Raw genomic sequence first — 26,566 nt, 5'->3', positions numbered from 1 at the left:
ATGTTCGATGATTCAAACCTCCAACACCTTCAATGGTTGTGACATTTTGTAGTCGAGGTTTTCACTATGCATGAGCATTATTCAATTCAACATAGTAATGATAAAAAGAGCAATATAAATCCATGGAATGTCCACAAAGCTGATGCAAGTTGTAAGATGATGCAAGTTGTAAGATGATGCAAGTTGTAAGGCTCGCAGAGCTAGGCTCGCAGAGCTACCGTCCTCGACGAATGCGTCCGGGCTGTCTTCGCTGCCCGGCCCGGCCGGATAACCAACGAGCAGCTGGCACACGAGCTGCTGCCGTGCATTGATGTATTCTCGTTGACTACTTGCATGTCATTCTGACCTGCTGCAATCCTGTGTGCGTACTCTCTGAAATGAATCATTTCAGCCTATCTTTTAGCCAGTGATTCCTCATTCGCGCGACCAGACGAACCTCGCGTCGTTGGATACTACAGCAGGCTGTTGACTGCTACCGAGCGCAATTATGACACGACGGACAGGGAACTCGTTGCTATCAAGGATACGCTTCTTTGTTTTCGTTTATATGCAAAAAAATCCCGAAGAGGCTGCATCGGCTTCTCAAAGGGGAGGAACCGGCTCATTCACTGGCAGAAAGCAATACATCACGTTGATAACGACATGTAGATCGTTGACTACGCTTCACCGTATTCAACGATGTCTCCATTACTTATCACGCACTTGCATTTCCCTTCCCCATCGACTAGCAGGACATCCAGGTTTTGCACGAACTTGCATTCTTGAAGTTTTGAGATCACGATCGCAAGCGCTTCTGCAAGCGGTGGTTCCCCTCCAACCACATACCCTGTGTAAATCTTACCCGATACGTGCGGTCTGTGTAAAGGTTTTGAGATCTCGTGCATGAGGTTTTCAAGTTCTTTCTGAACAAATTCTTCCTTCCCTGCGAAGCCAAAGTCTCGCAGCTTCTTACAGACTTCTCTGCCATACATACTCAATGTCTTTTTGTCGGAGGCTACCGTCAACAAATGCTCGTTCACAAACATCTCCAAACCTTTCGTGAGAGACTTGCCGCTCTTGTCTGTTTCATGGCGATCTCAATCAGAGCTCGGTTGTTGGCTATGACCTTGACCCGCGATAATTCTTGGAGAGTTTGCATCTCCAGTTGCACCCATTGGCTCCTGAGATCCTTCAGCTGTGTTTCCTGTTCTGCAATGAGTTTTTCCTTTTCTGTAATGAGTTTTTCCTTTTCTGCAATGAGATCTTTCAGCTGTGTTTCCATTAAGGTCTTGAGATCTTTCAGCTGTGTTTCCTTTTCGGTCTTGAGATCTTTCAGCTGTGTTTCCTTTTCGGTCTTGAGATCTTTCAGCTGTGTTTCCTTTTCTGCAATGAATTTTTCCTTTTCTGCAATGAGTTTTTCCTCGTGAGTCTTGAGATCTTTTAGCTGTGTTTCCTTTTCTGCAATGAATTTTTCCTTTTCTGCAATGAGTTTTTCCTTTTCTGTAATGAGTTTTTCCTTTTCTGCAATGAGATCTTTCAGCTGTGTTTCCATTAAGGTCTTGAGATCTTTCAGCTGTGTTTCCTTTTCTGCAATGACTTTTTCCTTTTCTGCAATGAGTTTTTCCTTTTCTGCAATGAGTTTTTCCTTTTCTGCAATGAGATCTTTCAGCTGTGTTTCCATTAAGGTCTTGAGATCTTTCAGCTGTGTTTCCTTTTCTGCAATGACTTTTTCCTTGAGGGCAATGACTTCATCCTTGTGGGCAATGACCATACGAAGTTTGCTTGACTGCCACGGCCACCAGCTTGCTGATCCTGTTGGGGACATGCTGGGGTCTTGACAGCGTGATCTGCCGTAACCTGTTCCAACCAACACTGTAAACCAGCTGCTTATCTCCTCCTAGTCTTCCTTTTCTTCTCTGCATGCTGAGACTGAAACCTCTCATCAACATTTTCAACATATTCGAATGTTCCATGCCAGAAGCTTTACCGGTAAATGACCCGTTATATACTACCCCCCCTAGGCTACGAGTACCACCCATATATGACGTTTTCATAGAGAGCTGCCATAAAAGCACCGGTACCTGATGCTATTATATTGGTAGTGTGTGAAGAACGATACAGCCGTTATATATTATGCGGAGACTACCTCTGAGAGGGAAAGCCCCTCTCTAGGCTACGAGTACCACCCATATATGACGTTTTCATAGAGAGCTGCCGTAAGCACCGGTACCTAATGCTAGAGTGGTAGTGTGTGAAGAACGATACAGCCGTTATATATTATGCGGAGACTACCTACCTCTGAGAGGGAAAGCACTACCCCCTCTCTAGGCTACGAGTACCACCCCTATATGACGTTTTCATAGAGAGCTGCCATAAAAGCACCGGTACCTAATGCTAGAGTGGTAGTGTGTGAAGAACGATACAGCCGTTATATATTATTCGGAGACTACCTACCTCTGAGAGGGAAAGCACTACCCCACGAGTACCACCCATATATCACGTTTTCATAGAGAGCTGCCGTAAGCACCGGTACCGGATGCTAGAGTGGTAGTGTGTGAAGAACGATACAGCCGTTATATATTATGCGGAGACTACCTCTGAGAGGGAAAGCACTACCCCCTCTCTAGGCTACGAGTACCACCCATATATCACGTTTTCATAGAGAGCTGCCGTAAGCACCGGTACCGGATGCTAGTAGGGGGCTTATGGGCGCCACAGACCTTAGACCTTAGGATTATTAGCTGTCCTTGTCGTTACACGGCGGTTTTAACCTTAGTCTGATTTTGAGACGTTGTGATATAGGAAGAAAGCGCTCAAGTTTCCTTCTAAAATCAGTCAATAATTTGTACCATGACCTTAACTTTTAGAGTTTTATTCTCTTTTTAATTCATTTTTGGAAGTGTTGGATTAGCAGTGAAACTGAAATGCTTGCGCAGAACGAGCGCTTGCAAGGTGTGTGAGATGTTAGCTTATGCTGTTGTAGTTGATGTTGCAAGCAAGTACAAGCAGGATGAAGAACAGCTCTATGCACACGAGGTGTTGCATGGTCCAATTACATTACTCATGTTCTAATTACAATGAACACAGGAACAAAGTTAAGATGCACATTAAACCATCACATGTACTGGATATATGTTGCTAAACTTCAGAGCAACGATGTCCACACACCTCAGCTCAACTCGCTTTTACTCAGATCCGTTATGAGGGTGTCAGACACGGTTCTTTTACGAATCCAGGATGAATAGGAAGCTTGCCTTGCTGAACTCCATGAGAAGGCGGTATCCATTTGTGTTGCTAAATCTTGTCAATCATGCGTCGAGGCGAAGCCAATGATTGATTGATTGATTGCCATTATACAAGTTTACCTCATGAAAACCGTTCATCATAGGAGTCCTCACCATGAACACTGTGACATTCGCATCGCATGTTCGAATTCAAAACGCTTCCACTGCCCTCACGGTCCATGAGGTCTCCAACCCTATCCCTCAAGTTTGAAGGTCTTGACATTCCCTAGCTGTTGAGGCATCAATCCTCTTGTCTCACAATGGGAAGCACGCGACATACAGGGGCCACAGGTTGATCCGAGTGCGCATCCGTCCGAGTGCGCATCCGTCCGAGTGCGCACTCGGACAGGTAGGTCCCTACCTCTGAGAGGGAAAGCACTACCCCCTCTCTAGCCTACGAGTACCACCCATATATGACGTTTTCATAGAGAGCTGCCGTAAGCACCGGTACCGGATGCTAGTGGTAGTGTGTGAAGAACGATACAGCCGTTTTATATATTATGCGGAGACTACCTACCTCTGAGAGGGAAAGCACTACCCCCTCTCTAGCCTACGAGTACCACCCATATATGACGTTTTCATAGAGAGCTGCCATAAAAGCACCGGTACCTAATGCTAGAGTGGTAGTGTGTGAAGAACGATACAGCCGTTATATATTATGCGGCGAGACTACCTCTGAGAGGGAAAGCACTACCCCCTCTCTAGGCTACGAGTACCACCCATATATCACGTTTTCATAGAGAGCTGCCATAAAAGCACCGGTACCTAATGCTAGAGTGGTAGTGTGTGAAGAACGATACAGCCGTTATATATTATGCGGAGACTACCTCTGAGAGGGAAAGCACTACCCCCTCTCTAGGCTACGAGTACCACCCATATATGACGTTTTCATAGAGAGCTGCCATAAAAGCACCGCCGCCCGGGTACCCGGGCCACGCCGGCCGCTGCCGCCGGCACTGCAGTGGGGCACCGGGTTGCCGCTGCACTGCCAGGCTCGGGAGCCTGTCACTGAGCACGGTCAGGCCCCGGCCCGCAGACGGTCCGATGGTCCGGGTCGGACTGCTGATCGGGCTCCGACCGGAGTCGGCGAGGCCCACCGTACTGGCACCGTCACCGGGCGCCCGGCCCTGCCCGGCCCGGCGGCCGGAACTTCCGAACCCCCGGGAGTCATCTTGCCACTTCCCCAGAACAAGATTAGCTAATTGAGTTGACGGAAATAGTACGATGGCCCACAATGATCAGGGCAGGAGATCGTCGATAGGAAGGGAGGTAGAGGTGAAGAGGAATGAGAAGAAGGAGACGCGATGAGTTATCCATGAGAAGAGACATGCCGATGAGAAGGAAATGTGTCGATGCAGAGCCCGCAAGAGAGCATGGAGAGCGTTGATTGTGTGGAGTGCTGGGTTTGCTCAAGGAAGCAACTTGCAAGTCTCGCAAGGAAGAGGCAGCATCTTCGCTGTGATAGGGTGCTTGCAACGTCTCTAATTTTTCTTGATCCTCTCCAGAGTTGATTGAGGGCTGTGCGCTATGAGTGGAATGCTGTCGCCTCATGAGGCAGTGCGTCCCGCCTGGTAATTCTCGCCCGTGCCCCACGGGCTCTTTGAGGTGGGGGCGCTGACCTTCGGACGTCAGGAGCGGGAGAGAGAAGAGTCAAGCCATGAGGAGATTGCTACTGTGTACAGGTAGACGAACGAACGAACGAACGAACGAACGAACGAACGAGGGCAACAGGCCCTGACGTGGTGTGCAGGTGTTCTCGCTCTGGCGCTTGTGGTGTACACGTACAGCGGGTATGCGCATGTGCGTCGGCATGTTGACTGTGACGTGTTGACAGGGATGGGGGTGAGAAGGCGGGGTCGACCTCCGAGATAGACTACAATGTTGTTCCTTTCTTTGCTGTCTCCAAGCCGAAGCACTCAGATTACTCCAGTGAGTCTCTCTTTCCCCACGCCGCCACAAATCCTTCCTTCTTCCCTTGCTGAAGGAGTTATCTTTGATCCGCTTCCTCCCTCTTTCATCTGCCCTCTTTCTTCTGCCCTCTTTCTCTGCCTACCACATCTGATGAGCACCTTCCAGCGTATGTGAACCAGGTGTTCGTTGACGGGGGAGCGCCAGCAGCTATCCTTCAACGGCATCACTACGCCGTCAAGCTCATCCCTCTCCCCGTCCATTTCAACGACCAGGCACTGCGTGTGGCCCTGTGGGACAACTACGACACTCCAGCAGCGGTGTTGACAGGAGCGGTGGGGCTAGGGGGCATGGGGAGGAAGGACTTCCTTGCGTGGGTGAGCTCGGGGAAGAACGTCGTCTTCCTAGGAGGATACACGTCGCTGTCCACCATGAACGAGCTGTTCGGTTTCGAGCTCGAATACGTCCCATACGTTCCTGGGCCCTGGTGGAAGAATGATCGCAACACTCCCGGGACTCCGTTCCAGTACGGGCCATCGAGGCTCGAGGAGGGGTCGGGGAATGCTGTGTACGGGGTCAAGATCGAGAGTATCCCGCTCACAGGATATTCCATGTACGACACGTTCAGAGTGTCTGCTGTGTTCTACATCAAGTACAACCTGGGCACCGTCTGCTACGTGGGAGCGGACTTCAGATCCATGTCGGCGTCGAACCCCTGGGGAGGCGTCTTGAGAGACGCTGTGAGAATGTAGAGTAGGACGTCACTTTGAGGATAGAGAGTCGTCACGTTGTTGATTTCACTGCGTCTTTGATTGAGAGGAAGAGGAGGAGGGGAAGAAGGAGAGGAGGGTGTCATAGAAGATTTCGGTCTGAAGGGAAGGGAATAAAATGTTGTGTCACTCCCTTCTCCGCGTCTACTTGGGCTCGCCGATCTCGATCTGGATCTGGAGGTAACTGCCAACCGCCGTCAGGAGGAGCAGCAGGAGTTTAGGGAATACTTACAGAGGTTTGACGGTAAGAAGGCTCAACTTCTTGCACTTGACGTCGGTGGGCTTCTTGTACCTGATGCCGCACATGGTGACGTCGGCGAAACATGCCACATGTACAACTCACAGCTCGAGGTTGTGCACACCCTCCTTGACGTCTTCTCTCTCCAAGAACGCCCAGCACTTGGTGCTGATCTTGTCCTTCTTGGGCTTGAAGTGCTTGAACTCAAACACAATGGCGGCACCTGCATTCAATCGCTCCATCATGCCGACCTCCTTCATGCAGACCAACCTGGCAGAATCGTCTCATACCCTTGTTTCAGGGTGATCGTATGCCCGAAGTTGATGTGCTTGTCAAAGCGCGACGTCGAGTTCGGAGTGTCTTGCTTCGGTTCAAGCACACGGCCACCCGCTGCACAAGAGCGTTTGCGATCAGCTTGCAGCACACGCTCCTTTACTGGCCTTACATGCGACGAAGCAGGTGATGTAAGGATCTTGGTACTTCTCGAAGTCCTTTAACCCTATCTTCACAATGGTGATCTTCACTGTCCTTGTCTTCTGCTACAGAGGTCAAACTAGGAGGCTGACACAAAGTCTCGCCACCTTGCTCGTCGATCCATTCGTCTTCGATGCCTGCCCGGCCACGTTGTGCTCATCAGAGTCGTTGTCCCCCTCTACCTCCCTTGTTGCGGCGCCGCGTGCTTTCGGTATGCTGATCGCAGGAGCAGCGACGGGAACAGAATCTAACAGCTCGGCCTCATTCTCATCGTCCTCGAGCTCCATACCTAGCCTGCGCAAGGGAGGACAGGCGTCAGTGGATGGGAAGCGAGCTGTATCCGAATGCGCTCACGCTCGTTTGAGCTCGGCCTCGTCGACCTCGCTCAGGTCGAGAGGGAACTTCTTGTCCTTGATGAAGAGGTTCTCAAACACTGATAGAATATTCCAAGTCAGACATCCTCAATCTCACTGCAGGAGGGGCAACGGGAAAAACGCTGCAGCTGAGCGTGTAGTCTCAGGCCACAGTACCTGGCTTGAGGGCCTTCATATTCTCGGAGCTGATCATGTCGTCTCCTCGTCGGATCGCAAAGGATCTGAGACGGAGGCTTACCATCAGGTTCTTCACTGCTACAATCTGCTTCTGAGTTCTCGCATTCTTTTGCGCATTTGCCAGCTCCTGTTGTAACGACTGGGCGACACTGCGGGAGCGCAATGAGCAAGAACACAAGATCACCTCCTTGAAATTCCACCAGATCTCGCAAAGGAACACTGACTACAGAACCACAAGCATGACACATTCATCACTCCATGCACTGGCATCATGAAAAAGCGAACGCGCGTTGTTGACGGCATGGATGCAAGGATCGAACAGGAGTAGCTGCAAGCAAAATGGAGGCAGGATGTTGATTCGTCGCAAGGAGCATCAGGGGAGGAGAGGATCTTCATATCAGCGGGAAGAGGTGAGTTCTCGGAGCATTAGACAGGGTTGGTGAGGAGAACGACCCGAACTCATCGGTGCGATTCGAAGAAGGCAAGGAAACGTGAGGAGCCCATCGTTCACGAGGAAGCAGCGAGAGAGAGGGAGGACATTGCGGGACATCTAACCTCTCATACGCTTCTCTTGCCTCCTCCACTTGCCCCCAGCTGTCCAGCTCCACCGCCTCCTCGAACTTCTTCTGCCATCTCTGCGGCCCGAGCGCCGCCATGCCCCCCCCGGCTCTCGGCCTGCTGCCTCAATCAGTCACCTTGACATCAATTGATGTCCCTATAGTTTACTAATACATTTCTCTGAGGCGAGCATGAATTTTGCAGACATAGCTGGCCCGGGCCCGGCCGGGCCCGGGGGGGGGACTCAAACCCGGAGGCTAGATACTTACACTCAATTGTACCGGTTCCCAATGCTAGGACTCCAGGTGTGGGGGCATATGAGATCCTAGGACTGGGGTGAGGATGAGAAAAGAATTGCACCCCTGGGTGGAGGACCCCTACCCCTGACACGAAATTATTCTATTGATACTACCCCCAGAAAATAGTTCTGAGGACCGACCCTTTCATAGAAGCTTCGTTCAGAATAATCTATCACCGGTGTACGCATGACCCTACTACATCTCAAGTACCCCCATCCTAGGGGGTCCCTCATTAGTCAAAGTACCCCTTCTACGGGCATGTGACGATGTACCCCCACAACCAAATCTCCTCTTATTCCATCACATTATCACGGGTACTACTCCTGTCGAAGGGGGTTATGATGTCTTTGAGTGGGTACTCAAGTGAACACATTGCAATCAACCAAATGGTCCCTTTGTACCCCATACATTTTCATCAAGAATGGGGGTACTAATTTTGAGAGCGGGGTGATACTTGTCGATTTACACCGGTGGGTGTCACACGACCAGGTGTAGATAAGGGTAGGGGTGATGATGACATGGGTGGTATGTACGAGAGGGTATTGATAAGGTGGGTAGGGGTAGACAGGTGGCGCGTGAGAGGATGGCGGGAGAGCCGCTCAGCATCTACTCGGACCTGCAGGCGCTGCAGAGGGAGCGAAGGTATGGCCATGCTCATGTCGCAATGCAGACTGTTTCTCTCCTCCTCATCTGCCCTGATGCGCATGTGCGTCGGCCTCCGTCCTGTGCTTGCGCTCGCTCCACCTCCAAAGCCTTCCCTCCATGGGTCTTTATGGGATCCTTTGTTCGTGGTGGAGCCCCTGCGGGTCATGATATTGCTCTCCTCCTTTCTTTGTGCTGTTCTTGGATCGTGCAATCATCTGTCTGTTGGGCACATCATGTCTGCGAGATAAAGGCTACTGTGCCTCATCCTCTTCCTCTGCTATCCTCTGCAGGGTTGCGCCCCGACTTCACTTGCGTTGCCTTGGCATGATAGTGCTGTCGGCATCATCAACATTGTTATACTTTCAACTCTCTACATCGTCGATTTCCTTTTCTATTCATCTCCTCCTTTCTCTCTGTCCTATTTCTACCCCCGGGGACGATCCTCTTCGATCTTTCGGTAACTATCATGACGATTCGTTGCAGGCAAGCTGAATTGAAACTTCGCGATCTGGATGGTCGACGGAGGCCCTTCCGTCCGCAAGCGTACGAGCATGATCTGCGATCATCGTCAGAAGGGTCGAGACTGACTTGCGCACGGCAGGGACTCCACAGACTTGCGCGATCGTCTCGGAGGGAGGTTCGACCGCAATGATAGAGGAGATCATCGCGACTTTGACCGTCGGGACTTTCGGCGGGACTTCAGGGATCGAGATATGGACCGAGATCACGACAGGGCCCCCCATCCATGGGATGCTCCAAAGTTCTCTGTGCAGTCCGCGGTGACACGTGCGTCGGAAGGGCCTCGGAAGAGGAAGAGGGACTATAGTGAGGAGGAAGAAGAAGCCTCGGACGACGAGGATCGTGAGGAGGGAGGTGGAAGGAGAAGGCGCAAAAGAGGCTCTGAGGACAAGCAGGAGGAGGATGAGGAGGATGACTACAACCCCAAACTCCGCATGGACAATCCTGGCAGAATGCGCGAAGATTTCGATGATCGCGATCGTGCCAGGGCTAGGCCTAAAAGGAGTCATGATTCCAACTCCGAGAGGCATCGGGATGACAAGCACGACAGGGACAGGGACAGGGACAGAGAGAAGGAAAAAGACAGGGAGAAGGAGGAGGCCAGGGAGAAGGAGGACAAGGACGAGGAGAACGAGGATGGAAAGTCCAAGAAGGAGAAAGAGAAGGATGACGCAAAGGATGGGGAGAAAGAGATCAAAACCCCTAGGTCTGCCGAGAAGACGGACATTCGGGGCCGAAATAGAAGAATGTTCGGGAATCTGTTGGGACAGCTGCAAAAAGCTAAAAAGCAAGAGGAGGACATCTCTAAAAGCCAGATCATGCAGAAACGACATGAGCTTGAAGTCAAAGTGGAGACCAAGGCAAAAGAGAACAGTGAGAAGCTCAAGGAGGAGTTCAAGATCCAACAGCGTGAGGAGCGCAGAAAGAATTTGGAGAAGATTCGGGAGATCCGCTCCAAGCAGCAGGAGATGCTTCATCAGCTGTCCTTGATGCGAGCCAAGAAGCAATCTAAGCTGGAGTCGCGATTCATCAGGACTAAATCGGAACCCCACATTTATTGGATCCCCAAGGACACTCAGCTCGAGAAGTTCGAGAAGATGGTCAAGGAGACGGAAGAGAGCCTCGAGAAAGAGCTCGCTGCGCTACTTGAGCGCCTCGAGACTGAGAGGGCAGAGGATCTCGCGGCTGAAGCAGCTCGACAGGCTGAGCTGGAAGCCAGGGCGCAGGCACTAGCAATGAGGCCTGAGTACAACGAGGATGGCGCAAACAAGGATGCAGAACCTGCCAACGAGGAATCGAAGGAAGGTGCGAACGCAGAGGCTGAGAACCAGGAGAGCGAGGAGGAGGAGGAGGACATCGTACTGGGATAAACGGCCAGTCGTTCACGAGAGCGATGCTTTCGTCAACACGATCTTTTTTTCTATGAAAGATTACCAGATTAAAAATGACATGATGTCAACTGAGGCCTCGAGGAGGAGGAGCTCTAGTCTCTGTTTTCCTCCTCAGCAGATGCGGAAGTTTGGGTCGCTGTTCTCGTCTATCTCGATCCCTTTGCCACTCGGTGTCAGCAGCCCTGGCGACTTGGCGACCAGAATGTTGCTCCTCCTCCCATCCTGCACGTTCCTTGACTGAGCAGCAGCAGCGGCGCCACCTCGCCTCCTTCTCACCTGTCCAGGTCCAGTGGTGTAGTTGCTGGGGGTTGACGGAACATCGCGCCTGAGGATCTGCGAGACAAGACGGTCACAGGGTCACAAGAGCTCACGAGAGCAATAACCGAGCTCATGCTGGGCTCGACGGTCCTGCGGTGGGTCGTCAGTGAAGCAGTTGATGCGGGTGAAGAGCATGCCTGGGAGTGACGATGACGTCATGGGAGGGCTCGAACCCCAAGTTGTTCGATCGGCTTGAAGGCAATCCAGCCTTGAGGAGGAATTCCTTCCTCCTCTTCCCTCGCCCTTGAGCATGGGAGGCCAAGACATCTCCGGGCGCCGGAGGAGCATGACGGGCAATCTGTGGACTGAAGGTTGTGTTGAGCGGCTCCGTCTTGGTCGGCGAGATCGACATCTCCGCCTTTTGTCTCATTCTTGACTCCATGACCTGCAGCCTGAGCAGGAGCTGTCAGGCAAGCGCGTCTGAGCCGCCGCAACGACACCTGGAGCAGAGCTCGAGAATGACGTTCTCAGCGCTCTTGAACGCCATCTCGAACTTGGCGACCTGGAAAGGGGAGGGGATGGATCAGAATGCAAGTAGCGGTACAGGCTGGCACGAAGTACCTGCTTCTCTTCTTTGGGGCCCAGTTGTTTGAGAACCGTGATCTTCTTCCATGACGTTGAGATTTCCCTGACGAGGCCCTGGAGTCTGTTGCTCTGCGACGTGTTGCCGCGCGTGCTCCGAAGCAGGAACAACCCAAAGCTGGAGAAGGCGGCTCGTTTTCTCCACAGCAGCTTCCTGCTTTCAAAGGTTTCCAGCTTGATTATGATTGCTTTCTCACTCCGAGAGTGATGTCGCCACACAGCAATCGCCTGCTTTCCACACATCAGTCCTGCGGAAGAGGGGTGAAAGTTTCTGCCGTCGCACCTTCTTGCTGATTTTCTTTTGATTTCTATGTATCATGACAGAGTGCACAATCCAGATGTGTCTCAAGTACAGGATGGTATGAAACCACATCTTGCACATCATAGTCAGCTCCTCTCCCCCAGCTCTCACAACTTACATCGAAGTAATCGGATACCCTGGAAAGATACTGCCTGCGGACCAAGTTCGTTCTCATCCTGCGGGACACAACGGCATCCCTAGCCGCCGCCCGCCAAAGTCGAAACGATTTTCCGATCATACGACTCTGTCGAGTCAGAGCTTTGTTCAGGCACAGGATCCACGACCTCTTCGAGCCTCCTTGTCTCTGTCTGTCCAGCACATCCTCCCCTCTCTCGCCCTGAGATGGACCGTCGATCAACCCGCCGCCATTCCGTCTGCTCAGCAGGGTGCTGGAGGAGAGCGGTTCCAGTGTCAAAGGCTGAGGAGATCTTATCCTGGAGCTGATAGTATTTTCAAATTCCTGCATGCTGCATTTCCCGCAGTTCCTCCCCCAATCCTGGGAATCATGCTTCGCTGAACTCCTTCCGTCCTCTACTTGCTCCCTCAGTGAATTTCTCTCCTCACGAAGGGAGGATATCCGAGATTCCAACCTTTCAACCTCGTACGTCAGCCTGGTAGCATTTCTCCTCTCATCATCGGCTTCTCGCTTGGCCTTCTGGAATTGGTTGTGCATGTTTTGCAGAGCATTCTTCAGATCCATGTCGGCTGAGTATGCGTCTCTCAACAACTCATCTTTGTACTTGATGGTTTCTTGTGCTTTGAACAAGGCTTCGGTCAAGAGGTCCAGCTCCAGCCGAGCACTAGATTCCTCCTGCTTCTTCTGTGACTCTGCTCCTGACAGAGAAATGTCGGGCCCATGGAAATGATTGCGGCTCAGTTCACACTGGCAGCCTACATCCTCTGATGCAGTAGGATGCGCCTGATCGCACTGGGTCTCGACAGACATAAAGTCGCACTTGACTTGGCAATCTACATCATGCGTTTGCTTCTGCTCAGGGGCACTGACCGTTGGATCTGACTGAGTCCCTTGCGGCCTGGGCTGGCCGTCGGACCTCAACTCTCGGACCCTCTTCCTCAGACAAACAAACCAAGATCGCAATCTTCGACTGGAGATCGTCTCAGTCAACCTGCGCTGCAGTTTCTTGCCCTGTGCAAGCTCATTCCATACGTCTATCCACCTTCTCGCATTCCCAAAAATCCGTCGAGACGTGATCGCCACGCCCAAGTGCTGGTGCTTGTGCTCGCGGTCAACATACTTGCAGAAGCACGAAAGGGCATGCTTCGTCAGGCTCCTCCAGTACTTGGTTTTGAGCACTTCACCGCATCTTCTGGTGGCTTTCACTTGCTGGCAGGAGTAGTACCACCCCCTCATGACGTATCGGCAAGAGTTGTTCAACCAGCGACGGATCGCATGCAGCCATATGACCTGCTTCATGCTCGCAATCTCCTCTAGATGTCTCTTTCTCTCTTCTTCTATGGAAGTTTGGAGGCTGATGATCTCAGTCTTCATCGTCACTACCTCGTGTGCATGTATGTCGGACTGCAGATCTAGCACTTCCTTGTCGTAAACTTCTGAGTCCCGTTGAACGTAAGTGAAGCTCTCTTTCTCTCTCAGTTTCTCCTCAAGGTGTTTGCATTTGGTTTGAAGCTGCCGAGATGAAAGTGTCAGTGACTCTGAAGAACTATAGAAACATCACATTATCAATGACCAGTCGTAAGCTCTGATCACTTGCAGTGTTGCTGAAAAAACAAGTGAGGTTCTGCACGCGAAATAACTTCCTGCAGGCTTACTCGTTATGTTGCATACTTGTTGCCTGAAACAGAAATCACATTCTACATTGATCAACAAGCAATATTCAAATACATGGTTGCTTCCCGCAAACTTGTGCTCGGCGACAACTTGTTGAACTGTATGGAAACCCCATGAGCATTCATCAAGAATGAGTGTGGATACTACACTCACCCTCTTCGACTGCTCGATCTGCTGCCATGGCCACTTGATCCATCAAAGATTCAGTTCCCAATATCTTTCATCATAACAAGATGATCAGGGAAAACACGCCAAGACGTCATCAATAATGAAAGTTCTACCTGAGATCGAAGCGCCTGCAAGGAATCCACGTGTGATTTCTCAAGGTCTATCAGTTTCTCTCGTATGGTGCTGGCAAAGTCTTCAAGCATCGCTGCTTGCCCGTCAGTTTCAAGTGCATCATCTGACGTTTCAAGGGCGGAGTAGATCGCTTCAAAGATATCTCTCTTGATCTTGACTGAGGAAAACGAGTCTCTGACAAGAGTCAGATCAAACGCGTCGCCATGGCCCGGCCGCTGGATCGTCAGGCGGATTTGAGTCCCGATGGATCTCAACAGGTTTCCTCCTCTCATCCGGACAAGAGCCTCGGGGTGACTGAACGGCAGTCCATCCACAGCTACAAGCACATCTCCCACGTTGATCTCCCCGCTCAGGTCAGCTGGACTCCCGCTAATGTAGCTCGTCACGCGGCCTACACCATCATTGGTCGCGTCCGGTTTGACTAAGAGCCCAGTCGTAGTCTGCGGGGTTGATACAGTCTGCCAGAGGAAGCTTAGAGCACAGACAGGTAAGCAGTGCAATGGATGTGCGTACGTTGCCATCCTTGTTTGACTCCGAGTTGAAAGCAGATTTCCGATGCTGTTCGATCAGGTACCTAATTTCTTGAAACGACGGCAGAAGCTCATGGACGGGCTGCTGGGAAACAACATCCTCATGGTCATGGCGATCTGCCTGCATGTAAAGACTCGTGACGAAAGGAGACTTGGCTAGGCCTGCATGCTCATCGCCGATCCTCGTCCTCGTCGACTCCCACTCTCTCCTTTTCTCCAGGTCGTACTTGATGTCCAGAACATTTGCCCGCGGGAGAGGCGGTAATGCGCCAGGCAGCATGCAAGCTGTCAACTTTCAACAAGCGTCAGGATGATGGAACAGTGGCAAGGGGAATGGATAAAAACAGATCGAAAGTCTCGCTTGCGATGCTCCTGGTTCGCCAGCACTGCATTCGATACACTTACAACCTTCTTCCTTCGTCTACTTTCAGCTCTTACTAGGCTGATCTTTCAGTTCTGTAATGTAATCTGATTTTAAGTTGCATATTCTTTAGCAGAAAAACAGGCCACACGCCGCGTGATCTTTGAATCTCAACTATTTTGCGACCCAATACTGTCACAGTCTGAAGTCTTGAACTTCCTGATCAAGGTTCAAGGCTCAGTGTTCTGTTCCGAATCCCTCGCACTCTTCGGCTTTACTTCTCTTAGAGAATCTCCTTCTCTCTTCCTGGACCTCCTCTTCAGTTCTCCTTTCCCCTCTCTCCCTTCTCGCTTCGCTCAGTCCTCACAGTGTCAGTCCCCTCCCGCCATTCGCCCCCGCCTGCTTGAAAATCAAACTTGGGCGGAAAGGACCTACTTCTCATAAGATCCTAGGACATTCCTAGTCACTTACTAAGACCTGGGGACCCTTAAAATTCACATTACCACCCCCCTTTCTAGGGGGTTATGGCAACTAGTAAACTTTATAACTTTATATAGTACCATAACGGATGTAACGACTTCTCAAATAATGTAACCGATCTAACTGTCACTCGGACAAACAGCATGTTTTGGCGGGAATGGGGAAACAACAACTAAAGGATTTCCTTGAAGTAGCAGAACACAAGTGAGGTTGCTCAGCTTGTTGTGAGGAGAGTTCTTCCGTGTATCATAATTTCTTTGGAGAGCATAGCAACCCTTCCGTTGCAAGAGTGCTCGCAGAGCTGGTGACATCGTTTCCATGGCTCATCGGGCACTGTCCTCGGAGTCAACCCAGGAGGTGGACGAGGTCGAAGAGCCTGAAAGATCTCTTGACCTTGCAACAGAAAACTTCTATGCTCTGATCAAAAGGAAAGTCATAGAGGACTTCGTAATTCTGACAACTGGAGGGAGGATAATGCTTTCACGCCCGAACACAGACTTGGAGAAAGAAATGCAAGCCAACGTCCAACTAGTAAATAAGCTCTCGCAAGCATTTTCTTGTATTGAGTTGGGTCTTGACGAATCCTCATCACAGTCAAGCTCGTATCTCCATTCATTTGACCTTCATTCAAAGCGTTTTGTTGTCATCAGAAGAACACTCAACAGTTTTTGTGCGGTTACTAGAAACAGATCAGAGGGGGTGATCATTCACAACTTGCCAGCAAGAATGATGTTGGTTTGCACCTTTTGCAGACCAAATCTTCCACAAATTGTTGTGCCTGAAGTTGAAAAAGCCTGTGAACTAATCTGCAAATAAAGCAAGATAGGACTATGTGAATATGCCGTTTAATACTATTTTGGTTCATAAACCGATTTTTTGCATCCATTCCTTGACTTTCTCACAGTACTCTCGAGGATTCCGCATGCACGTATCGTTATGGCCTCCATCTGGGACTATGTACCATGTTCTATGGATGCTTGTTTGCTGCAATGCCAGGAGGGTCAAAACCAGCGACCAGAACCAACTCGGGAGAGAACAACTCACCGCAGCATCATACAACTTTCGCATCTGGCTTGGCGGCACCAGTTCATCTCTTGCTCCTGATATGAACAAGATAGGAGTCGTAATATCCTTAATGCTCTCAATCGATTTCCACCCAATGCGAAGAATCAAACCCTTGAAGATGGCGAGAAACTGCAAAACAGCCATGAGTTCCAATAAAACATAGTGAAACAACCAACCGGCATCAGAACGTCCACCATGTCTGCGATACTCGTGAAGCTATTCTCCACAATAAGGCCCTTCACCTTCTCCGGATACCTCAAGATTCGCGCGATAAGAAGTTCGTAACGCAGGAGCAATGAAAAGCTACATGCTGGTGATGTGAATTCCAACAGCTCCCCCCAACGACCTCCCCAGGATGACGATCTTCTTTGGGTCCACTTGTTTCAGCGTGGAAACATATTTGAGCACCTGGAAAGTGATAAACTCGACTCAGTCACCAACACACGAGGAGCTGCAGTCAGACAACCGCATCGGCATCCATCTTCAGTCCCTCTTCTGTCGGCACGCCTTGTGAACGGCCATACCCACGGTAGCTGACCATGAAAATGTTCACAGATAGGCGCCTCCACAGCTCGTACATGTTGGGCAATCTCAGACCCATGTTGCCTGTCAGGAATAATTTGGAGTCAGATTTCCGATATCAATCATGGATGGGAAACTTGCCTGCATTCTCTTGAAAGAACACAATGGTGGGCGCCGCCGCAGAATCTGGCTGTTTGATCAACCAACCATGCAACTCAGTTTGGTCTTCAGCCTTAACCTGGTATCACAAAGTGGTGAGTACAAATATCATTCGATGATCAGCCTCCTACAATGACGTCCTCATACGGCATATTCCATTCGCCGGGGTTCCGATACCTCTCAGGATTCTCTCTGGGATCTTTGGGAATACCAGGGACTTCAGGATGATACAATAGAGAGTTCTGAGCACACAAGAGATAAGCATGCAGTCAGCATGTGGATACAGTCAGTGCACCTGGTTACGGTAGAGAAACAGAGCAAGAAACGAGCCTAGCATCCCCAACGTTGAGAAAGCATACGTGATCCACGATCGAAACCATCCTGGAATGAACCAGAAAGGGTTGAATGTCTCCGCAATAAAGTACACGGTCTCAGTGATCGTTGCAAGTATTCCCATATCTGAGACTTGGAGACAGTCTTTGGCTGAGATGGCGTTTAACGCTTGAAACTCAAGCTTTCTGGCGGAAAGGTGCGGCAGTCGGATCAAAATTTACGTGTTTTGTGCAGAGAGCGCGACTCTACTGATGAGGGGGATATTCAGCAGGAACAATATCTCTCCTCACCTCCCCTCTTTTCTTATCCTCCTCCTCCCCGTCCTCTTCAACGCTTCGCCTCTTCTCGCTCTCCTCCAATGCGCGCCTTCGTTTGTCGCTTCCCCCTGTCTCACTGTCCCTCCATTCCCCTACGGATCGTTCAGGCAAAAGGGACTACCCTACCATACAATTGTCCATATTTATGACGAGAATGTACCGGTGCTTGACAATTTCTTATTAATTGTTCACTTGTCGTTATACCCTTGCTTCACCTTTAGACTCATTTGCTGCCCCCGGAATGGTTTCTATCTCAAGTCAGAGGAAAGAGTAGACTAAGTGAAATCAAGAAGGTGCCCACTATTCAAATTCTGAGGCGGACTGTATTATCTATTGATCACAGCTCCATGACTAAAATTGTTAGGTATGTTGGCCTGGGTGGGTGCTGCTAATTCACTCCGGGGTTACAAAGAATAAGGGTGGGTAGAGCAAATTGAATACCGGTACATATTAGCCATATTGCATCGAAAAACAACCCGTATTTGAATATTAGGTAGGGTAGTATTCCCACGAGGTTGTGCATTTGAGGGGTAGTCGATACATGAGGGTAGGGGCCACGAGGAGGCGGGGGTGGATTAAAAAAAAACCCTCGTGCACAGGAGCTCGTGTTCCGCCATGGTGAAGTTGTAAGTGCTCCCCTCCTATGAACATGCGCAAGCGATGGGAGAGAAGGAGATGAAAGAGGACAAGATCACAGAAACGTGTGTTGCTTTGATTCTGAATGCCCGGTTCTCGTAGAGCTGGATGTTGTTCAGCATGTTGCTCGATGGGTGTGAATGTTTTGTGGTCGGGAGAGCTGTTGGAGTAAGCTGAGGTGTTCAAGAACTCCTGGTGTCCAAAGCGATGTTTCCGTGTCGTATATTGGTGTGAGATGGAATGTTTTAGCTTCTTGTTTTCAGTTTGTTGGCCAGGACGAGCTGGCTTTACGTATGCAGAACGATGTTGTGAGAAGAATCACTCCTTATGCTTCCCTTTGCTCGCACCGAAACTCTTTTGTATTATGACATAACGTGGTCATGACTGTTAAACTATGTGGTGGAAACTGTGGTATCATCTGGTGGATGCTGACGAAAGTTTTTTCAGCCTTAAGCAGGGGAAGGTTGTCATTGTTTTGAACGGCCGCATGGCTGGAAAGAAGGGAATCATTGTTAAGACCTTCGACGATGGCACCGACGGCAGAAAATACGGACATGCCATTGTAGCGGGCATCGACAGGGCGCCATTGAAGGTGAAGAAGTCCATGTCCGAGAAGAAGGTCCAGAAGCGCTCCCGTGTCAAACCCTTCTTGAAACTTGTCAACTTCAACCATCTCATGCCTACCCGGTCTGTCTAGATGCAAACTTTCTCTCCACTTTCTCCTTCTGACATCTGAAATCAGTTATTCTGTCGATGTTGACTTCAAGCCCATGGGAATTTCCCCAGAAGTAGTTACCAACCCGTCCAAGAGGGAGGAGGCCAGAAAGGCTATCAAGCAGGCTTTCCAGGAGCGATACACACAGGGAAAGAACAGGTGGTTCTTCAGCAAGCTCCGATTCTAAATTCTTTTGCCCTGGAATCTTGAAATAATGTAAGATTTTTTGGAAAGACACTCTCGTTTGTGGTCGAGGTTTGGAGGAGTATTTCGAGCAAGACAAGGTGCAGGACGACTTGGAACGCTGAAAGACCGCGTTAAGTTCGGATCTGTGTGGATGACCTTGAATCTCGCTTCATGCATGTAGTATGCGAATCTTTCACACAACAGAGACCGTGGATCACTTTTCACGCTCCTTGTCTGCTAGTGTGACATTGTATTATCAGTCACAAGACTTTGGCTTGACCGTCATGTCTTGCTGAGTAGGTCATCCTGTCCTTGATGTCATCCTTCGTCCTCAACTCCATCTTCACTCTGTCTCCTTCACAATCTCTTTGCCTTCCTCTTAGCTTCCTTCAACTTCTTTCTGCTTGCTGCACAACTTGGCCAAATTTGCGTGATTTGGTGCCCAGCGAACGTACTACCCCACCCCCTCCCACAAACTCAGATTCTCATCACTACCCCTTCTCCGAAGGTAGCATGCCAAAGGTACCCCATGAAATTGATTAGTACCCGTTCAAATACCCTCTATTTACGGGGTCTGTGTCCTTCATGTGGGTGCCCATGAAGTAGTTTACTTGCACCCACACTGTTCAGACCCCCCATGGGTACCCCTACCCCTGAAGGAACCCTCCGCTCCTTTTCCACGGGCTGCCATGCTCGCAACCCTCGTCGCGTGCGCTCCGCCGGCAGCCTTCGGGCGCATCTCGGCCATGCTGGGCACGAGTGTCGACCTCGTCCTTGTACCTGCTCAGGCTCTCACGCAAAATTGTGAGTATCTTGTGAATGCTTCGAGCTAAAAAGCGCTCGAAGAACGTGTTTGTTGTCTGTTTTCGAAAGTTTTGTGTGTCCCTCGTTCGTGTTGTGCTTGGGATTTGTAACAACATTTGAAACATATTACCATGACACAGAATATATTGCAAAGATATCGTGTAAATCACCCACATCATGCATTTTCATCATGAACAACTCACATTTGCATCAATTTGTTGTTTGCGCCATCTTCGTTCCTATGATTGTTCATTTCTAAAAGAGATTCTTTTCCTTTGCAGTCACGATTCAAGCTTCGAGTGAATGGGCAGATCGAGTCTATGTGGAATTGCCTGATTTGAACTTTGCTCTCCACTCAAGCGTTATGGGAGAATTGTTCCGAGTGCTCAAGAAGGGAGGAAGCGTGTGTATTCGGCATCGCAAGGCTGATGATTCCAAGAACGCTTGGCCGAGCAATCTGGTATGTGTTTCATGACCACATGTCTCTGCACATGCTGACGGAATTCTTCTTGTAGATCTTTGCTGGTTTTGTGGACACCACGGAAAACGACGGCGACGGTGTTATGGTGGAGACGTCAGCGATTAAGCCACCATGGGAAGTAGGCTCTGCGGTGCCTTTGAGCATAAAGCGCTCGAAGCAGGAGGCGCAAGAGACGAAAAAGGCATAACCTCTGTCTTCCTTGATTCACTCCGGCATGCATGGAGGTTAACATGCAAGGTTGCGTTGCCCAGGTTTGGAAAGTGTCAGCGGATGAGGACGATGAGATCATGGACGAAGACTCTCTCTTGAGTGAGAAGGTACCCTACAACACCATGTTTCCAAAGTTTGGAGAGTAAGACTGCAATCCAGGACCTCAAGGCAGCCCCCAAACCTGCCAGTGACTGTGAGCTTTCCGGAGGAAGTGAGTTCACTGTTGCGGGGTCCTGTGCTGTTGTAACTTGAAGAGCAGGAAAGGCTTGCAAGAACTGTACTTGTGGCCGAGCTGAGATGGAAGAGAATGGAGGCAAGGCAGCGGCTGCAGCCCCGACGTCCGCCTGTGGGAATGTGCGTTTCCATTCCACTATCATGTTCTGCGCTGTCATATGCGTAAGCGACTGGGTTGTGACTTTGAGAACTGTTGTGCGCAGTGCTATCTTGGCGATGCATTCCGGTGTGCTTCCTGCCCTTACAAGGGTTTGCCACCCTTCAAGCCTGGCGAGAGAGTCACGGTATCAACGGACTAAATCGATCAATGCTCGGCCAAAGAAGCATCGGCGAGCATGGTGTGTCAAAACTATTATCTAGATATTACAACAAAATCACTGGCATATTCCATATCACAAGGCATCTCAAGGTCTTCACTCATTCGATCCTGCTGTTCTTCCTTGCACTTCGACCTGTACGTTCTCGGCGATTTCATGGATCTTCTCAGCGAGAGATCCAATGCTCTCACCCTTGTGCAGCAAAGAAATCCAGGTTTCAGGCAGCTGTCCTTCACCATAAAGACTTCCTGCTAAACAGCCGTAGGTTGAAAGTACTGCCCGATCTGTAGGAGCACAAGCGATTACGAACAAGCACAACAAATGAGTCACAATACCTGCTTTTTCTTTGAGCAACAGATCGATCCCGGACACAAAATCTTGCGAGTGTTTGAGGGCCCACATAGCTTGACACAAGACGTCTGGTGCGGCATCTTTCAAGTTCGCAGGGCATTTCTCCACATCAAAACGACCATCTGCAAGGTCTCGGACTTCGCTCGAGAGAGGTTTCGATGACCACGAATGGCCGGCAGGGCAGAAGCGCTTCGAGAATACTGTTTCCTTGATTTCTTCAAGCTTGTAGTCCAGAGGGAACGAGAAAATTCCCACGAGCAAGGCAGCAAGATAACGCGATGCATCGCGACAACTGAGAGATTCGTGTGTAGAGGACGTGTCGACGGAGGCGGTCTGTATAGCTACAGCTGGATGTGAGTACAGGAACATGGCGATGGGAAGCACTCGAGACAATGCTGCGCTGCTGTTGTTTGCAGCATTCATCCTAGCTTGCTTCTGCCCTTGTTGTCGCTCGAAAGACTCTAAGCTGTTCACCATGAACTTGTCGAATTGCATGCACCTACCAGGCTGGCATGACCCGACCCCGACGCGATAGAGCCGCAAGAGTCTCATCATGATGTCGTTGCTGTCATGAGTTTTGAGATGGCATATACTCTCCGCAACACACAGCATCGTGGCCGTTCGCTCGCTCCAAGAACCCAGAGGGAGTTCGAACATTCCGGACACCACAGCAGCCTTACTGGCAACCACTTTGTGACTCGTATCCCCCCCCATTCCAAGAGAGCCTTCCAAACTCTTCAGATCCTTGATGTCTCTGCCCTCCTTGGCTACCGCTATCGCATCGCCCAAGACGAATCCAAGAAGGCACGCTCGGAATCGTCCGAGGATGGTAGCATGGAGGGAGGAGGAGGTGTAATCATCCAGCCTCCGGACAGCGATCCTGAAGACTTCCCTCACTTGTTCTGCGTCTTGGTCAAGCCCCTCGTCTCTCGCGCTCTTCAGGCCATACCCGACAACCCGCGCCGCCACCGCCTCCACTCCTCCCGCCATTGCGGCACAGGATTTGAAACTTCGAAACTTGAAAACTTGAAAAGTTCGAATGTTGGCCCTGCTCGACCAGAAGGATCCATGGCGCCAGCGGCTTGGGGGGCATGTTGTTTGGCAGTGGCGCTGACAGTCTATGTGAGGAGCTGCTACCCTACTGTAGCAGGAGGAGACGCTGGCGAGCTCAGCCACCTCGCATGCTCGCTAGGTGTCGCTCATCCCCCCGGGTACCCGCTGATGGTCTGGGGAAGCAGGGCGGTAGCTGAGCTCCTCAAGTTAGCGGGGGTCGGGAGGAGGGAGGGGGAGGAGGGGGAGAGAGTTCTTGGAGCTCTTGGTGGCAACCTGCTCTCTTGTCTGTGCGGCGCTTCTGCATGCTGGATAGGAATGGAGGCGTGTAGGAGGTGGTACTCGAGCAGAGGATACGCAAATGCCCTCGAGATGGCTGGCGCTCAAGCCGCTCTCATTGCATTTTCGCCCTTGTTATGGCAGTACTACGTGCAGAATGAGGTGTTCTCCTTGAACAATCTCTTCGTGTCTGTCCAACTTCTGCTGTCTCAAATCTTCTTGGAATCTTGTGAGAAAGCAAAGCGAGTCAAGGGGAAGGAGAAAGACAAGGTGCAGGAACAACTCAGGTTGCAGGCATGGAGCTCAAGCGTGCTCGGAGCGTTCTTTGCCGGGCTTGGATTCTCAAACCAGCATACCATCGTCTTCTACACCCTGCCAATCGTTTGCTTCGTCCTCTATCACGATTTCATTGTGTTCAAGAATACTCAACGAGCTTCTTACTGGTGCGCACTGGTGCTGGCGTTTGTTGCCGGGCTCTCGCCCTATCTGCTTCTCATCCTCTCCTCGACGTCAGGAGCTCTCGGGAGCTGGGGAGATCAGACGACGATGACGGGGTTGATCACGCACCTGCTGCGGAGGGAGTACGGAACGTTCAGACTGTACGCGGGGGAGGACATGGAATACACGTCTGTGCTCCGGTGGGCGCTGCTATACTCCCAAGACTTCGCCGAGAACTTCCTGTGGGTTGGACTACCTCTACTCCTCGTGGGGAGTGTTGCAACGTTGAGAAGCGCAGCTCATGACAGCTTCGGACTCCTCCTCCTCCTCTGCTTCACCTTCTACTGGGTGAGCTTTCATCTCCTTGCCAACATCCCCTCCTCCGATCCTCTCATGCTTGGAGTGCACAAAAGATTCTGGATCCAGGCTCACCTTGTTGGCTCCATGCTGATCATGCCTGGCCTTGCGGCCTTGCACGAACTCCTGCTGGGCCGCAAGCTTCACCTGCCCCGCTGGGTGAGCGGACCTTGCGTCCTCCTGGTTCTCCTTCTCCAGGCTGGGCTACATTTCAGCAAGAACGATCAAAGCAGCAACCGGTACATGGAGCTGTATGCTCGATCCATCCTCGAGCCCTTGCCCCTCCGCGCGATCATCCTCAGCAAAGGGGACAACATCGCCAACACTGTCCGGTACCTCCAAGTGTGCGAGCACGTGCGGCAGGACGTGCGCCTGATGGACCAGAACATGATGTGTTACCCCTGGTTCAAGAAGACTCAGTCTCGCTTCTTCCCCGGAGTGATTTTTCCTGGAGAGGTGAGGCAGCAGCAGCATGGGGAGTAGTAGAGGCAAGGGGGAGGGGGAGGGGAAGCAGCAGCAGCAGCAGCAGCAGCAGCAGCAGCAGCAGCAGCAGCAGCAGCAGCAGCAGCAGCAGCAGCAGCAGCAGCAGCAGCAGCAGCAGCAGCAGCAGCAGCAGCAGCAGCAGCAGCAGCAGCAGCAGCAGCAGCAGCAGCAGCAGCAGCAGCAGCAGCAGCAGCAGCAGCAGCAGCAGCAGCAGCAGCAGCAGGAAAGGGGGGGGGAGATGGTGATGAGGGGGAAGCCGTGGTCGGACTCAACTTCTTACTATTCTTTGCGCAGCACTGTGAGAAATCGCCCGGAGAGGGAGAGCCTGGTAGCTACTCTATCCGAGAGTTCCTCGATGCCAACTACAGGTATGAAGGAGCTGCTGGAGAGGCAGGGGAGATGTGAGGCGAACTAGGAGGGATGTTGCTAGCAGGAGCAAGGGGAGGGGAAGAATCAGGAGGGGCAGGGGCAGGGGCAGGGGCAGGGGCAGGAAGGAGAGGAGAGGGAAGGGAGAGGGAAGGGGAAGAAGGAGGAAGGAGGAAGGAAAAGAAGGTGAAAGGAGAGGGGAGCGTTTGAGTTGAAATGTTTCACAGGGAGGAAGGGCCGCCAATCTTGACCTGTGGAGGATGGAGACAGAATGAGGCAGAAGCAGTTGCGTTCAAGGCGGTTCAAGGATACACAACAGTAAGGATGATGGAGATGTCGGAGTGGTTCTTTGCTGCTTGTTTGTTATGGCTGTGGTGGGGGATGACAGTGATGATAGAAAGATGAAGATGAGGAAGGAATGGTGCTTGTGAAGATGGGAATGATGATGATGATGATGATGATGATGATGATGATGATGATGATGATGATGATGATGATGATGATGATGGAGATGTTGTTGATGATGATGATGATGATGATGATGATGATGATGATGATGATGATGATGATGATGATGCTTGCAGGTCTTTTTTTGACCTTTCTTGCAGATTCCTTACGGCCTATGTGAAAAAGTTATTCCGCTTGCAGCCCTGCCAAACGTGACTGTCAATGAAGTTATGGAAGACAACAAGATTCTCAGTGAGTTTTATGTGGAGGGAGGAGAGTGAAGGAGAGATGGGAGGATGGCGGAGACGAGCACAGGAAACAAGGAAAGGTCGAGAGACAGGAGGAGGAAGAGCAGCAGCAGCAGCAGTAGCAGCAGCAGCAGCAGCAGCAGCAGCAGCAGCAGCAGCAGCAGCAGCAGCAGCAGCAGCAGCAGCAGCAGCAGCAGCAGCAGCAGCAGCAGCAGCAGCAGCAGCAGCAGCAGCAGCAGGTGAAAACGTTACAAGGAATCGAGAAGGGGCCTGAGGAAGTCGGACAAGGAGAGTCTGAAGGAGGTGGGAGCAAGTAATTTGACGAGATGGAGCCGCTACGACAGGGTCGGACGAGAGAAACGGGAGCAGGGCAAGGTGAGGACGAGGACGAGGTCGAGGACGAGGACGAGGACGAGTACGAGGACGAGCCGAGGACGAGGACGAGGACGAGGACGAGGGCGAGGGTGAGGACGAGGACGAGGACGAGGACGAGGGCGAGGACGAGGACGAGGACGAGGACGAGGACGAGGACGAGGACGAGGACAGGGAAGAGGACGAGGACGAGGACGAGGACAGGCGGGAGAGTCCTGATCTCTTAGCCTGCGGCAGACGCGGCGATAAAGGAGAAGGACGGGAACAGGAGCAGCGGGATCATATCGGTGTGGAAGGAGCTAGACAAATACGACGAGACGACATGGGAACGATCTATCCACGTGCACACGTTGCAAAGTTTTCAGAAGCTCGGGCACTGGTGAGAGGAAAGAGGAAGGAGATGAGGGAGAGAGGAGAAGGAAGAAAGAAGAGGGCGACAGGAGGGAGAAAGAGAGGAGGGAGAGAGGAGAAGAGAGAGGAGCATTGCTGGTGAAGGTTGCTCATGCCTTGGTTGCAGGCTTGTTATGTGGGCCCAGAGGAACGAAGATGACGTCAAGGTCGTGCGAGGAGGAGAGCGGGAACACGAGAGAGAGGAGAGGAGGGAGAAGGGGAGGAGAGAGATGTAGAGCGGAGGAAAAGGAGGAAGCTGTAGATGTGGAGATATTGGAACAAAGGGGGCAGGAGAGGCAGGAGGAGGACGAGGGTCTCGAGGAAAGCGAAGATTTGAGGACGAGAACGATGATGCAGGAACAGAGGCAGGAGCAAGGAGGGGGGGGGGGGGGGGATGGGGAGGAGTGGGAAGAGGAGGAAGAGGAAGAGGAGGAGGGGAAGGGGGGGGGCACGGGAGGAGGGTTGGTGGGAGGAAGGCGTGGCGTGGAGGTCAGTACGAGGTGCTTCG

At 51.3% G+C, this 26,566-nt stretch overlaps 10 protein-coding genes across 10 annotated transcripts; 5 read left to right on the top strand and 5 right to left on the bottom strand.

Annotated features, from left to right (window-relative positions):
* Positions 1 to 540: 540 nt before the first annotated feature.
* Positions 541 to 1,804, bottom strand: GUITHDRAFT_151314 (hypothetical protein; the record flags this gene model as incomplete). The annotated part of the gene is made up of 2 exons (XM_005836779.1): positions 541 to 1,055; positions 1,106 to 1,804. 2 exons carry the CDS (start codon positions 1,802 to 1,804, stop codon positions 657 to 659), a joined length of 1,098 nt encoding a protein of 365 aa, XP_005836836.1. The 3' UTR covers positions 541 to 656.
* Positions 1,805 to 4,790: 2,986 nt separating this feature from the next.
* GUITHDRAFT_104251 (hypothetical protein) lies at positions 4,791 to 5,923 on the top strand (the record flags this gene model as incomplete). The annotated part of the gene is made up of 5 exons (XM_005836778.1): positions 4,791 to 4,834; positions 4,896 to 4,945; positions 5,014 to 5,053; positions 5,098 to 5,192; positions 5,340 to 5,923. The coding sequence occupies 5 exons, from the start codon at positions 4,791 to 4,793 to the stop codon at positions 5,921 to 5,923; spliced, it is 813 nt and encodes a 270-aa protein (XP_005836835.1).
* Positions 5,924 to 6,085: 162 nt separating this feature from the next.
* Positions 6,086 to 7,507, bottom strand: GUITHDRAFT_104250 (hypothetical protein; the record flags this gene model as incomplete). Its single annotated transcript, XM_005836777.1, has 9 exons — positions 6,086 to 6,125; positions 6,174 to 6,233; positions 6,285 to 6,402; positions 6,450 to 6,569; positions 6,625 to 6,715; positions 6,761 to 6,947; positions 7,008 to 7,086; positions 7,184 to 7,353; positions 7,437 to 7,507. 9 exons carry the CDS (start codon positions 7,505 to 7,507, stop codon positions 6,086 to 6,088), a joined length of 936 nt encoding a protein of 311 aa, XP_005836834.1.
* A 1,137-nt stretch (positions 7,508 to 8,644) lies between these two features.
* GUITHDRAFT_135558 (hypothetical protein) lies at positions 8,645 to 10,458 on the top strand (the record flags this gene model as incomplete). Its single annotated transcript, XM_005836776.1, has 4 exons — positions 8,645 to 8,703; positions 9,190 to 9,273; positions 9,308 to 10,325; positions 10,399 to 10,458. The coding sequence occupies 4 exons, from the start codon at positions 8,645 to 8,647 to the stop codon at positions 10,456 to 10,458; spliced, it is 1,221 nt and encodes a 406-aa protein (XP_005836833.1).
* Positions 10,459 to 10,727: 269 nt separating this feature from the next.
* GUITHDRAFT_104248 (hypothetical protein) lies at positions 10,728 to 14,737 on the bottom strand (the record flags this gene model as incomplete). Its single annotated transcript, XM_005836775.1, has 14 exons — positions 10,728 to 10,838; positions 10,893 to 10,949; positions 10,988 to 11,024; positions 11,108 to 11,326; positions 11,375 to 11,436; positions 11,496 to 11,744; positions 11,800 to 11,889; positions 11,936 to 13,465; positions 13,515 to 13,557; positions 13,609 to 13,631; positions 13,682 to 13,725; positions 13,781 to 13,844; positions 13,909 to 14,385; positions 14,441 to 14,737. 14 exons carry the CDS (start codon positions 14,735 to 14,737, stop codon positions 10,728 to 10,730), a joined length of 3,303 nt encoding a protein of 1,100 aa, XP_005836832.1.
* A 1,422-nt stretch (positions 14,738 to 16,159) lies between these two features.
* GUITHDRAFT_159395 (hypothetical protein) lies at positions 16,160 to 17,677 on the bottom strand (the record flags this gene model as incomplete). The annotated part of the gene is made up of 8 exons (XM_005836774.1): positions 17,340 to 17,677; positions 17,176 to 17,286; positions 17,027 to 17,123; positions 16,830 to 16,969; positions 16,671 to 16,771; positions 16,540 to 16,618; positions 16,343 to 16,492; positions 16,160 to 16,282 (listed from the first exon to the last, which is right to left on the bottom strand). Exons 1-8 carry the CDS (start codon positions 17,499 to 17,501, stop codon positions 16,160 to 16,162), a joined length of 963 nt encoding a protein of 320 aa, XP_005836831.1. The 5' UTR covers positions 17,502 to 17,677.
* Positions 17,678 to 18,301: 624 nt separating this feature from the next.
* RPL27e (large subunit ribosomal protein L27e, cytoplasmic) lies at positions 18,302 to 19,278 on the top strand. Its single transcript, XM_005836773.1, has 3 exons — positions 18,302 to 18,320; positions 18,778 to 19,017; positions 19,073 to 19,278. The coding sequence occupies exons 1-3, from the start codon at positions 18,310 to 18,312 to the stop codon at positions 19,230 to 19,232; spliced, it is 411 nt and encodes a 136-aa protein (XP_005836830.1). The 5' UTR covers positions 18,302 to 18,309; the 3' UTR covers positions 19,233 to 19,278.
* A 629-nt stretch (positions 19,279 to 19,907) lies between these two features.
* On the top strand, positions 19,908 to 21,259 carry GUITHDRAFT_85491 (hypothetical protein; the record flags this gene model as incomplete). The annotated part of the gene is made up of 7 exons (XM_005836772.1): positions 19,908 to 20,035; positions 20,317 to 20,495; positions 20,551 to 20,697; positions 20,768 to 20,833; positions 20,886 to 20,937; positions 20,986 to 21,080; positions 21,128 to 21,259. Exons 1-7 carry the CDS (start codon positions 19,921 to 19,923, stop codon positions 21,257 to 21,259), a joined length of 786 nt encoding a protein of 261 aa, XP_005836829.1. The 5' UTR covers positions 19,908 to 19,920.
* A 114-nt stretch (positions 21,260 to 21,373) lies between these two features.
* Positions 21,374 to 22,618, bottom strand: GUITHDRAFT_104244 (hypothetical protein; the record flags this gene model as incomplete). The annotated part of the gene is made up of 2 exons (XM_005836771.1): positions 21,374 to 21,561; positions 21,613 to 22,618. The coding sequence occupies 2 exons, from the start codon at positions 22,616 to 22,618 to the stop codon at positions 21,374 to 21,376; spliced, it is 1,194 nt and encodes a 397-aa protein (XP_005836828.1).
* A 432-nt stretch (positions 22,619 to 23,050) lies between these two features.
* Positions 23,051 to 26,294, top strand: GUITHDRAFT_135552 (hypothetical protein; the record flags this gene model as incomplete). Its single annotated transcript, XM_005836770.1, has 6 exons — positions 23,051 to 24,208; positions 24,530 to 24,636; positions 24,829 to 24,919; positions 25,210 to 25,300; positions 25,906 to 26,047; positions 26,186 to 26,294. The coding sequence occupies 6 exons, from the start codon at positions 23,051 to 23,053 to the stop codon at positions 26,292 to 26,294; spliced, it is 1,698 nt and encodes a 565-aa protein (XP_005836827.1).
* Between the last annotated feature and the right edge of the window lie 272 nt (positions 26,295 to 26,566).

This window comes from Guillardia theta (genome assembly GCF_000315625.1).
Source record: "Guillardia theta CCMP2712 unplaced genomic scaffold GUITHscaffold_16, whole genome shotgun sequence".
NCBI lineage: Eukaryota > Cryptophyceae > Pyrenomonadales > Geminigeraceae > Guillardia > Guillardia theta.
This window is presented reverse-complemented; position numbering and strand designations above follow the sequence as displayed.